Source organism: Belonocnema kinseyi, chromosome 3, assembly GCF_010883055.1.
Source record: "Belonocnema kinseyi isolate 2016_QV_RU_SX_M_011 chromosome 3, B_treatae_v1, whole genome shotgun sequence".
Taxonomy (NCBI): domain Eukaryota; kingdom Metazoa; phylum Arthropoda; class Insecta; order Hymenoptera; family Cynipidae; genus Belonocnema; species Belonocnema kinseyi.
This window is the reverse complement of record NC_046659.1, coordinates 153238593-153255383: the sequence shown is the minus strand read 5'-3', so window position 1 is coordinate 153255383 and position 16791 is coordinate 153238593. Positions and strand designations below refer to the sequence as shown.

The window sequence follows — 16791 nt, the reverse complement described above, 5'->3', positions numbered from 1 at the left end:
GTAGGGGGGTGGGGTGGCTGGGGGTGGAGGGTAGTCCGTTTAGCGTGCAATCGACTCGGGATACTTATAAGATACTACCATGATTTTTTCAGATTTTTTGGTACCCAAAAATAAATTAGGCCAAAAACCGGCCTTACCGACCCTCCCCCTTTATCACTATTCAGCAAGTGGATTGAAAATTTTCAAATTATTAATTTAAACAATATTTTGTGTGTGGAAAATTTTTTCAGGAATTTGGAACCAAAGGCCCCTTTCGTTATCTGAATTTTGAAACCAAAATTGATTTACTATCAACTGAAAATCGAATAGCGACATTTTTATTTTTAAAAAAAAACTTATTTTCAAGATTTTTCAAGACAGTTGAATTTTCTACCAAATTCTTCAAGTTTTCAAGACCAGCAAATGACTATTCAACAAATTAATTAAATTTTTACTTAAAAAGAATCATTTTTAACAAACAAATAAAATTACCACACTGCTTTAATTTTCAACAAAAGAGATGAATTTTCCACTAAAATTATGAGTCTATAACAAAAAATATAATTTTTAAGAGAGCAGTTTAACTTTCAACCAAAGAGTTGAATTTTTAACCAAAACAAATATTTCAGTCAAGAAAGATAAAAAATGTATAATGTTGATTTTCCAAACTGAAAAGTCAATATTCCTAAAACACAGTTAAATTTTCAAACAATCAAATTTTCAACCGAAAAGATGAATTTTTAACCAAGAAGATTAATTTGCTACTAAAAAATACACATTTTAAACAAAAAACATCCAATTTTAACCAATTAGGTTCATTCTCAACCAAGTAATTAAGTGTTTATTTAATCAAATTATTATTCAACAAAAAACTAATTTTCATAAAAATTGTTCAATTTTCAACTAAAGAGAAGAATTGTCCACAAAAATTTTAGATCTTCAACAAGAACAAAATGTATTTTTAAGAAAGCAGTTCAACTTTTAACCAAAGAGTTGAATTTTCAACTTAAAGGATGAATTCTCCAAAAATAATGTAGCAGTTGATATTTCAACCAAAAAAAGATTTTCATTTTTAAAAAAACACCGTTGAAGTAAACGAAAAAAAAATAAAATGTCGGCAAATCGGAAAAGCGAATTTTCAACAAGAGTTGCATTTTCAACCAAACAAAATTATTCCACCAAGAAAGACAATATTTCATCCAATTTCATACAAAATGTTCAGTTTTCATACTAAAAATTATATTTACAAGCGAAAAGTTAAATTTTCAATAAAGTAATACAAATTTTCACTATAAAAAATTAATGATGTAAAAATGTAATTGTTCATATTTCAACCAAAAATTTTAGTTTTACATTAGAGCCAGTTGAATTTAACCAAAAAGACGAATTTTCAACAAAATAAATAAATTTTTACAGTAATAATATTTTTTTCATTTTTCACTGAAAAAGATTAAATTTCTACAAAAATAAATGAATTTGCAAACGGAAAGGACAAATTTTTTTTGTACATTATTTTTTTAACTACATTTTCATATAAGTTTGTTTTCTAAAAATTATTCTTGCTTTTACAATAAGTTTTTTAAAAAAGAAGCTCTTAGCATAATAAATTACAAAGGTACAAAATAATTTGATCTGAAAATATGGCTTGAAATAATGATAATATAATAATAAAAATGATAATAATCTGACTAAAAATATAAAATAGAATTTTAAAAAAATATATCTATATCTATATATATAACTAATAATTTGAGCTCATATAAATTTAATGTTAAATATTTCCGCCCCACTCTTTTATTTTTAGTCACATTATTATTATTATTATTATTATTATTATTATTTTGTTTCTTCGCAGTATATTTTTAAAGAAGCTTGTTTTTCATTTAATTTTTTCTAAGTTTCAAGTGGAAAATTTGTTCTATTTTTTATGAACCCTGTGAAAATGAAATTTTATAAATCTTGTATAAAAACAGAAAAAAAATGTTGTTTCAGACTAAGAAATATCTACGAAATTTTCTTTAGTTTATTAAAAACCACATCAGAAAAGCAATGAGAAACACTTTTTTCTGCAAATTTAGGTACAAATGAACAAAATCAAATTTTTGGTTATTTTTTATAATATTATTCTTTTTCATCAACTTTACAACAAAAAATGGGTTTAAATTATAATTATTATTCTTCAAGCTTCAATTTAAAAAAATTAATTTTGAAGCAAAGAGTTTAATTTTCGACCAGAAAGATACATTTTCAAACAAACAAAAAAGTTCAACTAAAATAAATTAATTTTTAACCAAAAATGAAATAGTTATATTTTCACATATAAATTAATGTTTATGAACAAAAAAATGAATTTTCAACAAAATATTTTAAAATGTTACTAAAGAAATTAATTTTTAACAAAATGCGTGCATTTTCAACAAAAAGATACATTTTTAACCAAAACTGGAATAATTACATTTTTCGTTTAAAAAGTAATTGTCAATCAATTAACAACGAATTTCTCACAAAATACTTTAATTATTAAACAAAAAAGGCGTTTAAATTAAAATGATAAATCAACAACAACAACCAAATTAATTTTTAACAAAGTTAAATTTTAAACAAAATGATAAAATTATTTATTGATTCCCTAAGCTTATAAATTAAATAAATAACATTTTCGAGTTCAATATTTTTATTTCAATAATTGATTACAATCTGTACAATATGTTAATTATTTTAATTATTATCCAGAACTTCAAATTTTCTAGTACATTCGATATTTTCTTTTCATTTTATATACCAGTAAAATTCCGCACAATTCCAGTGTTTGAATTGTGCGGAAAATTTAAATCCGTGCAATTAAAAACGCGAATTTTCATTTTCGGGCATGAAAAATCAAAACATAGTACAAAAAATAAGAAATCAGAACAGTGATTAAAATCAGAAGAGTGAAAAAAAGTCCGTACATGTTGTGATAAATCAGGACACAGTGGATAATCATTAATTAAGAATACAAATGAAAGAAAAACAAATTATTTTAATTTTAATTGATGAAAACTTATATTGTCTCAACTATTAATTAAATCCAATTAATCATTTTTAATATATTATTATTTTTAATTCGTAATTGTCCACTATAGATTGCAGAAGTAATTAATTTTTCATAATTGGTTTGACAAAGTGGATCAAAAAGGAAATGTTAAGCGGGTTTTACATTGTGAAATATTTTTGGGGAAATATTTCATATAGATTTTGAACTTTGAGAGGTATGATATTGTCAAATACATGAAGTGAGTAATTTAGAAAATGCTCGCTAAAAGTAGCTCTTAAGATTCGGGTGGGAGGGATATTTCGTTAAAAGATTTCGAAGGAAATGTCATTTTCAGCCGTGCAACATGAAAGAGCGCCAAGAAGCACGTCATCCTTGGTGGCAGCAGCAAGAAGAACTCCATCAGCACTCTACCAGGGAGTTCCCCACGTTTATCATCCTGGAAGCGCCCCTTATCATCCACTTTTGTATCCAGCCTTTTTTTCTTTCAAGCCCGCCGTGCCAACTTTTAGCCCCAGTGTTGGTAAGTCGATTCATCAATACATCAGAAATTAAATTACGGGGGCAACCTCGCTACAGTGGACAATGCAACCTACACTGAATAATCATTAATTTAAAAAAAACAAATATATGAGAAATAATTAATTTAATTAAATTAGTATTAAAGACACTATAAATTTTCATGAATTAACATTAAAACTGATTATTTTCTTTTTATTTGTGCTCTTTATTAATGATTATCCAGTATAGGGAGGTTTCCTCTAGAAGAAAACCCAGTGGGCACAAAGTTCAGCGACGTCTTTACGACATCGTTACGACATTTTTACGACAACTTTACGACATCCTATGTTAATGTCGTTAAAGTGTCTTTACGATATCGTAAATAAGTTGTATAATCTGACGATGTCTTTACGATATCGCAAAGACACCGAAACGAAATGGACATAGGATGTCGTAAAGATGTGTTAAAGATGTCGTAACGATGTCGTAAAGACGTCGCCAAATTTTGTGCCCACTGGGAAGTTAACTCTAGTGTGCACCCCGACTTTATCTATGTTCGAAAATACACAAAACAATTAGAAAAAATTATTTTCGAAACTAGATACTAGGGTGATTCAAAAACGCTTTTTTCTTTAGAGCGCAACAATCCGCCCAATTTCATTCCAAATCCGAAAAAATAAATTGCATATTTTTTTCGATTTTAACAGATGCCGGTTTTGACTTGAAGTTTTCCACTTGTTTAAACAGTTTAAAATTAACGGACTAATGTTAATAAATATTCCACTAGACCAATAGTAATAATTTTTAAGGAAAAAAACGAACTTAAAAAATATATTGTTAAAAAAATTCCATTGGTTTAAATAATCAAACATTAATGAACCAATGTTAATAAATATTCCACTAGACTAATAGTAATAATTTTTAGGGGGGGGGGTACGAATTAAAAAAAAAAATTATTCCACATTTAAGGGTACTTTTAAGGGTAATTTTCAGGTAGTTTACATGGGAAACTTCAAATAAAAACCGGCACCTGTTAAAATAAAAGAAAATAAAAATAAAAAATGAGGGAATTTCTTTTTTCAGATTTTGAATAAAATGGGGGGGGGGAGTCGGTGCCCTCTAGCACGCAAAAAACTTTTGCCATGCATTTTTGGATCACCCTACTGTATACACACCGTACTCTAAGCTGTATCCTTTTACTCAAGAAATATAAAAAACACCTTCTAAATATTTATTCAATTCTTTTTTGGTTAAAAATTCATATTTTCGGGTGGAAAGTTTAAATGTTTTAAAACATTCCTCCTTTGGCTTCAAAATTCAACTGTTTTGTTGAAAATTTTTCTTTTTGGGTGAAAAATTCTATCATTTTAGTAGAAAATTCAACTTTAACATTTTTTGTTAAAAATTCTTAATTTATTGTCTTTGGTTGAAAATTCAAGTGAATAGTTGAAAATGAGCTTTTTCTTATTGAAAATTCATATTTTCATGTTGAGAATTCAACTATTTTGTAGAATTCCATTATTTTGGTGGAAAATTCAACTGTTTTGTAGGTAAAATTAAATTTTTTGGGGGTAAAATATCACCATTTATATTTTTTGTTAAAAATTGAACTACTTTATCGAAAATTTCATTTTTTTAACTGAAAATGCAACTATTTTTTTTAAATAAGCTTTTCTGTTGAAAATTTAACTAAATTGTTGAAAATTAGATTTTTTGCTCGAAAATTCAATAATGTAGTACATAATTAAACTATTTTATAGAAAATTCTTTTTTTCGGCTTAAAAATTTGCCTGTTTTGTTGAAAAATTGTTTTCAAATTAAAAGTGAATTTATTTGAATAAAAATTTAACTATTTTATTTTAGGTTAAAAATATATCTTTTTTAATGGAAGCTTCAAGTATTTTTTGAGACTCTTCCTTTTTCAATACATTCAACATCTCGTAGAAAATTCACATTTTTGGCTTGAAAATTCAACTATTTGGTAGAAAATTCAACCGTTTTGTAATTAAAATTAAAATCTTTTCTGTTCGAAATATCAACTTTTACATTTTACGGTAAGAATTCTTGATTTAATCTGTTTGGTTGAAAATTGAACTACTTTCTTGAAAATTCGTCTTTTTTATTCAAATTAAATTTTTTAACTGAAAATTTAACTACTTGATTGCAAATTTATATTTCCGGGTAGAAAATGCAAATAAGTTTGCAATTGTATGCAATTATTTTCAATTAAGTTTAAAATATTGTTTGTATATAATATCAAATTTCACATTTTTTGATAAGAATTGACTTTTTGACTTGAAAATTGAACAAATTAGTTGACATGTTTTTCTCTCTTAAATAAAAAAATTTTGTTATTGAAAAATCAACTTTTTTCTGATTGACTTAGATCAGATAATTCCAACGTCGGATGTGCATTGCAAAATAATAACTTTCTGTGGCAATTAACAACATTTCGAAACTGATCGTATGACCAAAAAAAAAATGTTTAATTTCCACGAAAAATCGTCGAATTTTCAACTAAAAAAGATCCATTTTTAGCCAAAAATGTAATTAAATTTTAATTTTTAAACCGAAGAGATGAATTTTCAGATAAAATATTGAAGAGTCCTCAATCAAAAAAAAGTGAATTTTGAACAATGTAGTTCGACATTCCCCCGAAGAGTTGAATTTTTAACAAAAAAAAAAACATAAATTCCTAACAAAAAATTAAATACAATTAAAAAAACAATTATATTTCACAATAGAAAAATTTTAATTTGATTCGTCAACAGAATAGGATGAATTTTCAAACAAAACAAAATCGAATTTTCTGCGAAACAATTGAATTTTTTATAAAAAAATATGAATTTTAAACCAAATAGTTGAGTTTTCAACCGAATAATTGGGTTTTTTATCAGATTTTTGAATTATTATGTTAAAAAGAGAAGTTATCTATAAACCAGTAGAATTAAAAACCCGAAAATATAAATTTTCAACAAAATAATTCAATTTCAAGCAAATGAGATGAATTTTGAAACAAACGAAACATAATTTTTAACAAAACAATTGATTTTTCAAGAAAAAAGTTAATTTTCAGCCAAGTAGTTGCATTTTCTACCAAGTTCTTAATTTTTGGAGCCATAAAGAGGAATTATCTACATCTACATCTAATTTTGGAATTTCCAAGAGAAAATTACATGTTTGACCTAAGTTTATTAATTTATAACCCAAAATTTAAATTTTTAACAAAATATTTAAATCATCAAAAAAATAAAAATGAATATTCTAAAAAAAAATCAAATTTTTTACAAAACAATTCAATTTTCAACCCAAAAATACTAATTTTCAATAATAAAAGTTAATTCTCAATCAAATAGTTGAATTTACAACTCAATAATTGAATTGTTTACCAAGCTTTTGAATTTTTAAGTCAAAAAGAGAAATTTTTAACAAAACAATTGAATTTTCAAACCGAAAACAGGCATTTTCTACAGGAAAGTTAATTTTCAAACAAATAACCGTATTTAAACCCAAAAAAATTATTTTTTTACCAGAACAAAATTAATTTTTAATACAAAAATAAGTTTTAAACAAAAAAGTTCATTTTCAATCACAACGTTTGAATTTGTAACCCAAAAATACAAATTTTTTCAAAATATTTGTATCCTCTACCGAATAACATGAACTTCCAAGCAAATAAAAATTAAATTGTAGAAAGAAAATTCATTTTGAACCCAAAAATAGAAATTTTAAACATAAAAAAGATATTTTTCAATCAAATAGTTGTATTTTCTATTAAATAGTGAAATTTTTAATCCAAGAAGATGAATTTTCTACAAAATACTTTAATCCTTACCCCAAAAATATGAAATTTCAATGTTAAAAAGTTAATCTTTAAACAAATCGTAAAATTTTCTACAGAACTGTTCCATTTTTAACCCAATAAGAAAAATTTTCGACAACATAATTCAATTTAACCCAAACATTTGAATTTTTAAAACGAAAAAAATAATTGTTTACAAAGCAATTTAATTTTCACTACAGAAATATGTTTTTTTTAATGAAAGTGTTAATTTTCATCCAAAATATTTAAATTTTCAGGCTTATACTTATAAATTACTGTGATCATACAGAATTTTGCTGGAGCTCATTTTTGTTTTCTGCAAATTAAAAAAAGTTTACAATTTCAACTACAAGTTGTTTTTTTTTAATATTATATAATTATAAATAATGGAAAATTATGAATATTTTGAAATTCAATTAGTTTTTATTTTAGTTATTCTGGGCTAATTATTTTTGAATAAAAAAATACAATTTTAATTAATATTTTTGCTCATTTCTTCATGCTTCTTTTTAAAATTATATAGCCTCACTTTTTTCGAAAATAATTTTGTTAATACTTTAAAATCAAAAGAGGACCTCATTTCGACATAAAAACGTAACAACAGAACATTTGTAGGTTTATGCTCGACTTAATTCATATTTTGTCTTGTTTTATAAAGTTATCACCCTATTCTAAAGCTTTCAAATCTATAAGCTCAAGAAACAATGTAAAAAAATTTAAGATGTAAAATACAAGCTATTATTTGTAAAGAATTAAATATGTTTTTGATTAAAGTGGATTTCTAATTTCAATGATATTCAATCACTGATTAAAAATTATTTAAAATTTTATTTCAGATTCGAATGACCTGTTACGTTTTTCGACAGCAACTCACTTCTTGCCACGAACATCAACAGAACATTTGGCACCAGCAGCCAAAGAAGATGAAGTTACAAGTTCAGAGGAAGCTGGAAAAGTTGAAGATCGAATGGACCTGAAAAAACGTGAGTGTATTTAATTTATTAATATTCGGACATTCTAATTTAATTTAAATAATATTTTAATAGTAACTTTAATGGATCCAGTAACGCGTCTTGTACCTCCAATCTTGGGATCGACGATACCTGAAAATGCAATTCCGAGTTTATCCATGTTACCAACTGAAAATGTCTACGAGCTTGCAGCGAAGTTACTATTCTTAGCAGTTAAATGGCCCAGAAGTATTTCTTCCTTCCTTCAAGTAAGTGTGAACAAAAAAAAAATAATTAAAATTTTTTTCGTTTTTATTGACAATTAAATACCGTCAACTGAGGCTAGTTGGCGCATGTGAAAAATATAAATACTTGCTCATAACAATTGTAAAACTTCACGATAAAAAAATTGTAGCTTATAAATAGCAAATTCCTTAAAAATAATGTATTATTAATGGAATATTACGAGTGCATATTTTATCATTTTAAATTGACCCGCGCTTTCTGGTACATGCGCATTTGAAAAGGTGGGTTGGCATCACTGATGACTGATCATTTCACTGGTCACTGATTATGGGAACGTTCATATAAAATGGCGACAGTCTAATCGGGAGCAGTGATAGTTGAGATTTACTTTAGACATTTATAAAGAGCTTTACCACTTAAAATGCACGCCAATGTTAAAATTAAATAGAGTTTGTGTCAGGGTAATAATAATTTAGAGGTGTTTCAATTGTAGGCGTTAATTAAATTGAAATATCAAGAAACGTTAGGGAATAACAAGTTTGACCGCCAAAAGGATTATCCTGATTTCAAGGATAGCTATTTTCGCTATACCAGACGAAAAAGTGGATAATGCAACTTTCTTAAATTCCTATACTAATCTGTCAAAAATGATAAATTCTCGAATTTAACAACTTGGTCAAAATTACTGATCTACGAGAAGAGTTCCCAGTGGGCCTGAATGTCCCAAGACGTTTTTAGAACGTTCTAGAAACGTCCCAAGTCAGGCCAAAAAACTTTCTAAAAACATACAATGTTTCAGAGACGTTTTTATGACGTATTTAGATCATTTGACGTTATTCAAACGTTTTTTGGCTTGGCTTATAACGTTCCCAGTAGGCACAAAACTATGACAATCCCAAGAACGTCCTTGGGACGTTTCTGGGACGTCCTATGTCAGCCCAATCAACGTCTCTAAGACGTCCAATGTCCTAAGGATGATCTAAAGACACGAACGTTCTCAGGACATCTTTCACACTAACATTAGACGTTTTAAGAGCATCACTAGGATGTTCAAAAGACATTTTATAAAAGACGTCTTAGGGATGTCCCAAAGACGTCTCTAGGACATCTTTAATATTTTTGCCTACTGGGTTTTTTTTTAATGTTCTAGAAACGTCTTTTAAACCTTACGTCCTAAAAACGTCTTTAAATTTCGTACCCGCTGGGTTTATACAAAGTAACTAAAAGTTTTACTTAAACTAACTAAATGTTTCACCTAATCTAAACAAACTCTTTTTTTTTAATTTAATACATTCTAGATTCGGACGTGCAAATCCCAAAGAAGCAGTATCACATTTTAAATACAGAATTTAGGGAATTCCCGAGATATGCACCACTTGAGGTCTTCCAAAAACTACGTTACCAATCTGGAGGGGGGGGGGGGAGCACACTGAAAGTTCTACGGTTTTTAACAGAGGGTGAGGGGGCAGGGTCTGTAGAAGTATGTATAGCGGTTTGAACTTAGATAACATTCAGTACATTCCCTGATAATAAATTTTAAAGAATTCTTTTCTTTTTCTTTGTTTCCTCCTACTTTTATCGGTTTTTCGCTGAAATGCGAACTTAATTAGCAGAACCCAACAAAAAAATTCGGTAATTGAGAGTTGAAAAGTCTTCTATTATATTTTTGGTTTGGAATTCATTTAGTTTGTTTACAAACTCTACTATTTGGTTGCAAATTTCTATTATTTTGATGAAAATGCAACTGTTTTGTTAAAAATTCATCTTTTTAGTTCAAAAATTTAACTCTGGTTACAAATTAACCTCTTTTATTCAAAATTCAACTGTCTTGTTAAAAAATCACCTTTTTCTTCAAGAATTCAACTGGTTTGTTGAAAATTCGTCTTTTTGGATTAAGAATTCAAAAATTTATACTTTTCGGATCGAAAGGTTCCTGGCTGAAAATTTAATAATTTTACTTAAAATTTAACCACTTTTTTAAAGTTCGTCTTTTTAGGTAGAAAACTCATCCTTTTAGATTGAAATTTCAAGTGCCTTCTATAAATAATTCGCCTTTTTGACTCGAAGATTCGAATAATTTTTTAAAAGTGCAGCTGTTTGTAGTTGCAGTTAATTATTTTGTATTAAAAATTTAACTCATTAGTTGAAAGTTGAACTTCTTTATCGAAAAATGAATTTTCTTTTAAGATTCATAATTTTAAATGACGATTCAACTATTTTCTTACAAATTTAATTATTTGGTTAAAAATGCAGCTGTTTTTGGTTAATGTTCAAACTTTTTTCTTTAAAAATTTGACCATTTGCTTGAAAATTCTACTATTAGGTTAAAAATTAAACTCTTGTTTAAAATACCACTATTTTGTTAAAAATGTACTTTTTTTGTTTGAAAATTCGTCACTTTGGATAAAAAATTCATCTTTTTGTGGATTGAAAAGTTCATGGTTGAAAATTCATCATTCTTGATTGAAAGTTGAACTTTTCTTGAGAATTTATTTTTTTTAAGATTTGTCATTTTAGTTGAAAATTGGTTTTTTTTTTAGATTTAATATTTTTAACTGACAATGCAACTATTCCATTTTTCGTTGGAAATTGATCTTTTCTAGGGAAATTCTTGTCTTTGGTGGAAAATTGGTATTTTTTCGTCGAAAATAATTATTTCCGGTTTAAAGTTCTTCCTTTTTGGTTAAAAATGAAACTTTATGGTTCTAGAATAATCTGCTTTGTTTCAGAATTCAAGATCACGGTAGAAAATCAAATACTAAAAATTTAAACTATTTTTATGAAAATTTAACTTTATCACTATATTTTTTCCTTTCATATTCTTATTATATTGTTTAGTTAAAAGTTCAACCGTTTTATAGATGATTTGTGCTTTTGTCATCAAAATTGGACAACATTGTTAAAAAGTAATGTATTTTGTTGAAAATTCAAATACTAGGTTGAAACTTAAATTAGTTTGTTTAAAATTCATGTTTTTGTAAGATTCACTTCATTCATTAAAAATCTAACTATTAAATTTTTAACAAATTTATCTTCTGTTTAAAAAAATCATCCTATTCGGTTAAAAATGCAACTTCTTGGGTATCAACTAATCTGGGTTGGTTGAGGATTCAACAATTTGGTAATAAAATTGAATTATTTGGTTGAAAATAACTTGTTTGTTAAAATTTTATATTTTTTGTTTAAATTTAATGATTTGGTTAAAAATTAAAGTATTTTTTAAAAAGTAATTCGTCTTTTTGACTTTAATATTGAACCATTTTGTTGCAAGTTCGTGTTTTATGGTACAAAATTAATCTTCTATCTGAAAAATTTATCTTAGTGTTCGAAAGTTTAACTATCTGCTTAAAAATGCATCTTTTTTATTTGAAAATTCAACTACTTGTTTGAAAGTTGAATTAGTCTGTTAACAATTATCAAGATTCACCTCTTTGATTTAATTATTATTTTTTTCCTTTGTAACTTGGTTTATTTGTAAATAAAAATTAATTTTTCCATCTGGAGATTGCACTATTCTATTTTTGTTTAAAAATTCATCCTTTATAAATTGAAGATTCAACTATTTGAAAGAAAATTCAAGTATATTGTTGAAAATTCGTCTTTTTGATTCTAAAATTAGTCTTGTCTGTTAAACATTCAGTAGGTATTTCGACTCGAAATCTTGAAAATTTAAAGTGTTTCATAGACCATTCAATATTCTATTTTCATCAATTTTATCTAAAAGAATTTATTCCTCCATTATTTTACTCTATTTTCTTGAAAAATCAACGTCTTCCCTATATTTGCATAGAATTTTGGGCTATTTTGCTTTTCCGGTGGAGCGGGGGGGGGGGGGGGGGGGGGGGGGGGGGGGGGGGGGGGGTAAATATGTATAACATTGGTAACGTATTTTGTAGATGACCTCTTAACCCCGGTTCAAGGTTGTCTTTTCATATATCTGATATATTTTTTTATTTTTTTTTTTCAGCTATCATATAGAGACCAGGCAATACTGATCGAGGAATCCTGGAGCGAATTATTTGTTCTTACGGCTGCTCAATGGAATTTTCCAGTCGAAGAATCTGCATTAATTCCAGTTGATTTTCCAGCAGACAGAAAACAAATTCTCATTGATGAAACTAGAAGGCTCAAAGAATTGCTGGCAAGATGTGCAATGCTGAGAATTGATCATTCTGAGTTTGCTTGTTTGAAAGCTATAGTACTCTTCAAAGGAGGTTCGTCTTATTTTCGAAATTTAAAATAATTTTGTTCACTTTTTTAAGAATAATTCGAAATTTTGAATTTCTGGTAATAAACTGGGAATCCCATTTAAGTAACTTCCATCTAAGTATCTCCTATTGTAGTAAATCCCATTTAAGTAACTTCCATCTAAATAGCTCCCATTAAAGCGACTCGCATTTAAGTAAATTCCATTTAAATAAATCCCATTTAAGTCTTTCCTAGAATTTGAGTTCCCAGTAAGAAATGGTTCAAGCGGCCCTGAATTTTTACGTTTGGAGTAAGCGAATGTTTTTTTTCGATTTAAGTGAACTTGAAAATTCTAAACGTTCATAAATTTGAATGAAAGCAACTGATAAATTAGGAGACTTTAATGGTCCTTTTATTCGTTTAATTTAATAGATGTTTCAAAATCTTGAAAAATGTTACAAATTACACGATTTTAGGCTTCAATCTTATTTAATTAGAAATCTTTATTTATTTCGAAAAACTTGATTGTTGAATGAATAAAAAATATTTCATGATGAAAAATGATTCTTCTTGGTTGAGAAATCTTTCGTCTGGATACAAATGGAGCTAGTTCATTAAGAAATGAACTAAGTTGTTAAAATGTATCCGTTTTTGGAGAAAATTAATCTTTTTGGCTGGAAATTTAAATTTGGTTAAAAATTCATCTATTTTTGTAGGAACTTCAAATTTTTGTGTTAAACCTGCAACTGTTTGGTTAAAAATTATTCTATTTTGGTTGAGGATTTACCTGTTTTGTTTCAAATTCACCTTTCTTTTCATTTAAAATTGAACTACTTTGTTGAAATTAGAATTACGTTATAAAAGTTTACTTTTTTCTAGTTAAAGATTCATTATTTTAGTTAGAAAATTATCTCCTTGGTTGAAAATTCGTTTTTTGTGGAAACAAATTTTTATTATGTAACTTGTTGGATCAAAATTAATAGATTTTCTTGAAAATTTGTCCTTTTTCGTTAGAAAATTAATCTTCTTGGTTGAATATTCATCTTTATTTGAAACTTGAAATATTTTTTTGAAAACTCGTTTTTGTTGTTGAAGATTTATTATTTTAGTTGAAAATTAATTTTCATTACTGAAAACGTCACTGGTCTGTTGAAAATTCATTTTTTTGTAAAAATTTGATATTGTGAATTGAAGATTTATCTTTTTAATCGGAAATTAATTTTTGTTTTCGAAAATTAACTTTTTCTTTTTTGTTACAAATGATTTTTTTAAACTGAAAGGTAAACTATTTCATTTTTCAGTGAAAATCCATGTATTTTGTTGAAAATTCATGTTCTTTGTTATAAAATTAATTTTCTTGAATAACAATTTTTGTTTTAGATAAAAAAGGATATTATTTTGTTAAAAATTCTTTTTTTTTTGTTGGTGAAAATTCACGATTTTATTAAAATTTTAATTATTTCAATTTGGTTTGAAAATGTATGTACCTTGTTGATAATTAAAAATTCATCCCTTTTGCTGCAAATTCAACTATTTGTAGAAATTTGGTCTTTTTCGTTAAAAATTAAATTTTTTGAACTAAAAATTAAACTATCCCATTATTGGTCGCAAATTCATGAATTTTGTGGAAAATCCGTCTGTGTTGGTAGAAAATTAATATTATTTGCTGAAAATTTGTTTTCGGGTGAAAAATGATATTATTTCGTAAAGTTCTATTTTTGTAGATGTTCAAAATTAATATTTTTAACTGAAAATTTAATTTATTTCAATTTTTTTACAAATGTATATACTTTATGGATACTTTGTCTCTTCGTTGAAAATTCATTTTTTAGTTGCTGATTCATCATTTGAAATTCATCACTGAAAATTTAACTATTCGATTTTTGCTTTAAAATTCGTCTGTTGGTAGAAAATTAATATTCTGGGTTGAAAACTCTTTTATTGGGTGAAAAATTGTATTGTTTGATTGAAAATTAGATTATTTTGTTAAAAGTTCAATTTCCTACTTTAAAAAATCATCTCTTTAGTTGAAATTTTTTTATGGAAATTTAATTAGTTAGAAAATTAATCTTCTTGGTTGAAAATTATTTTTTTTCGAACATTCATTTTTTCAACTGATAATTAAACTATTTCGATTTTATTCGAAAATGTATGTCCTTTGTTACTAATGCGTCTTCTTGGTTAAAAATTTATTATTTTAATTTGATGATTCATCATTTTAGTTGCAAATTCATATCTTTCTTTTTAAACGAAACTATTATGATGAAAATTCATCTTTTTTTTTTGAAAATTCAACAATTCCATTTTTGGTTGAGCATTTATGTATTTTGTCAAAAATTCATCCATATTGATAAAAAATTAATATTTTTGGCTGAAAAATCTTCTATTATGTGGAAATTAATTTTTTTTTGTAATGAAAATTTATCTGTTACGTTTTTGAATTTGAATTGATCTTTTTTATAATTATTTGATTTTAAAATTAATATGTCTAGTTTAAAATTCGTCCTTTTTATTTCAAAAATTTAACTGAAAATGTAACTATTTCAATTGTATTTGAAAATGTGCTCTTTGTTAATAATGTGTCTTCTTGATTCAAAATGAATCCTTTATCGTAGAAAATTAATATTGTAGGTTGAAAATTCATCTTTTTGGTTTGAAATTAAACTATTTGTAGAAAATGTGTTTTTTGGTAAAAAATTAATTTTTTAACTGAAACTTAAACTATTCCATTTTTGTTTGAAAATACATATAAGTTGTTAAAAATTCGAAAAACAGTTTTCAAATTATGAATGTAAAATTCTGTATAGAATTACTAAATTTGTAGTTTTTACTGGTAACGTGCCAAACACTAGTTTTATTAATTACGTTAATTTATAGGTTTTTTTGCGACAGTAGAATGACATTTTTAATGTTTTAAATCAAATTTTTTAAATAAAAATAGTTTACGTAAAAAAATGCCTCTTTAGCTCCACTGAGATTCGAACCCAGGTTTGCGGCTTGCCGGTAACCCACTAAGCTGCAGAGGAGAACGAGATTCTTTTTTTTTTTTTAATAATTAGTTAATGTGCAAAATTGCTCAAAATAATAACCATCAATCGAACGACCATATTTGGGCAACCATCATAAAATCTTGCTATTGAAATTTGGAAGAAAAAAAAACAAATAAAGAAAAACACTTCATTTTTCTTCCTACTTTTTAGAAGAAAAATGTGTTCTTCTTTATTTTTCGTTTTCAAATTTTAATAGGATATTTTCTGGTGGTGGTCCAAATTTGGTCGTTGGACTTTTGGTCTTATTTTCAGGAATTCTGCACATTAATTTTATTGTTAGACGTTAAACAGGATTTAAAATTGGATTTCATTCTCAATTAAATTTCTTTTATAAATAATTAGTTAATTAAAATAAATAAATAATGAAATAATAAAGTATATATTATATAATAAAATAAAAGTTAGTTAATTAATAATTCCGCGGTTAATTTTCTTTTGGAAAATTCTGGACGTTTTTTTTTTTAATTTGACACGTTTCGTATTGATTTTTTCAGAATCTCGAGGACTCTGTGAAGCAGCTAGAGTTACCGCATTGCAAGAGCAAACAGTTGCCGTACTTTGCGATCGAGGTGCCGGTAGAGTAGGCCAACTGCTACTTCTTTTACCACCTGCTCGAGCCCTTTATCGAAGTACTCTGCACGAATTGCTCTTTAAACCGACTGTTGGTGATGTCAGTGTCGAAAGGTTACTCGAAGATATGGTTCGCACATCACGGCCAAATTAAAAAAAAAATGTTAAACAAATTTAAAAAAAAAGAACTTTTCATATTACACAAAGAAATAGTTCACATTTAAACTTTCTGCTGTCAAATCTACATTAAGAGGGTGACCGCCAAAAACTTCATTTTGAAAATTCCCTATTTTTCCACTGAATATTTTTTTCATTTTCCCTGACCACTGATATCTAAAAATCAAAATTCGAATCTTATAACATTTTTAATATAGAATCTTTTATGAATGGAATCAAACAATTTTACATTTATTTCTTATTTTTTTATTATTAAATATTAGTTCTCAGAGCTGC

At 26.4% G+C, this 16791-nt stretch overlaps 1 protein-coding gene across 1 annotated transcript in view; it reads left to right on the top strand.

Moving 5' to 3' along the window:
- Positions 1-16492, top strand: part of LOC117170073 (nuclear receptor subfamily 2 group E member 1-like) — a 22271-nt gene extending 5779 nt beyond the window's left edge. The window contains exons 3-7 of the mRNA XM_033356595.1: positions 3348-3533; positions 8201-8323; positions 8399-8553; positions 12498-12744; positions 16263-16492. Of these exons, the coding sequence (XP_033212486.1) occupies positions 3348-3533; positions 8201-8323; positions 8399-8553; positions 12498-12744; positions 16263-16492 (941 nt within the window). The remainder of the gene's footprint in view (positions 1-3347; positions 3534-8200; positions 8324-8398; positions 8554-12497; positions 12745-16262) is intronic.
- Positions 16493-16791: the final 299 nt, after the last annotated feature.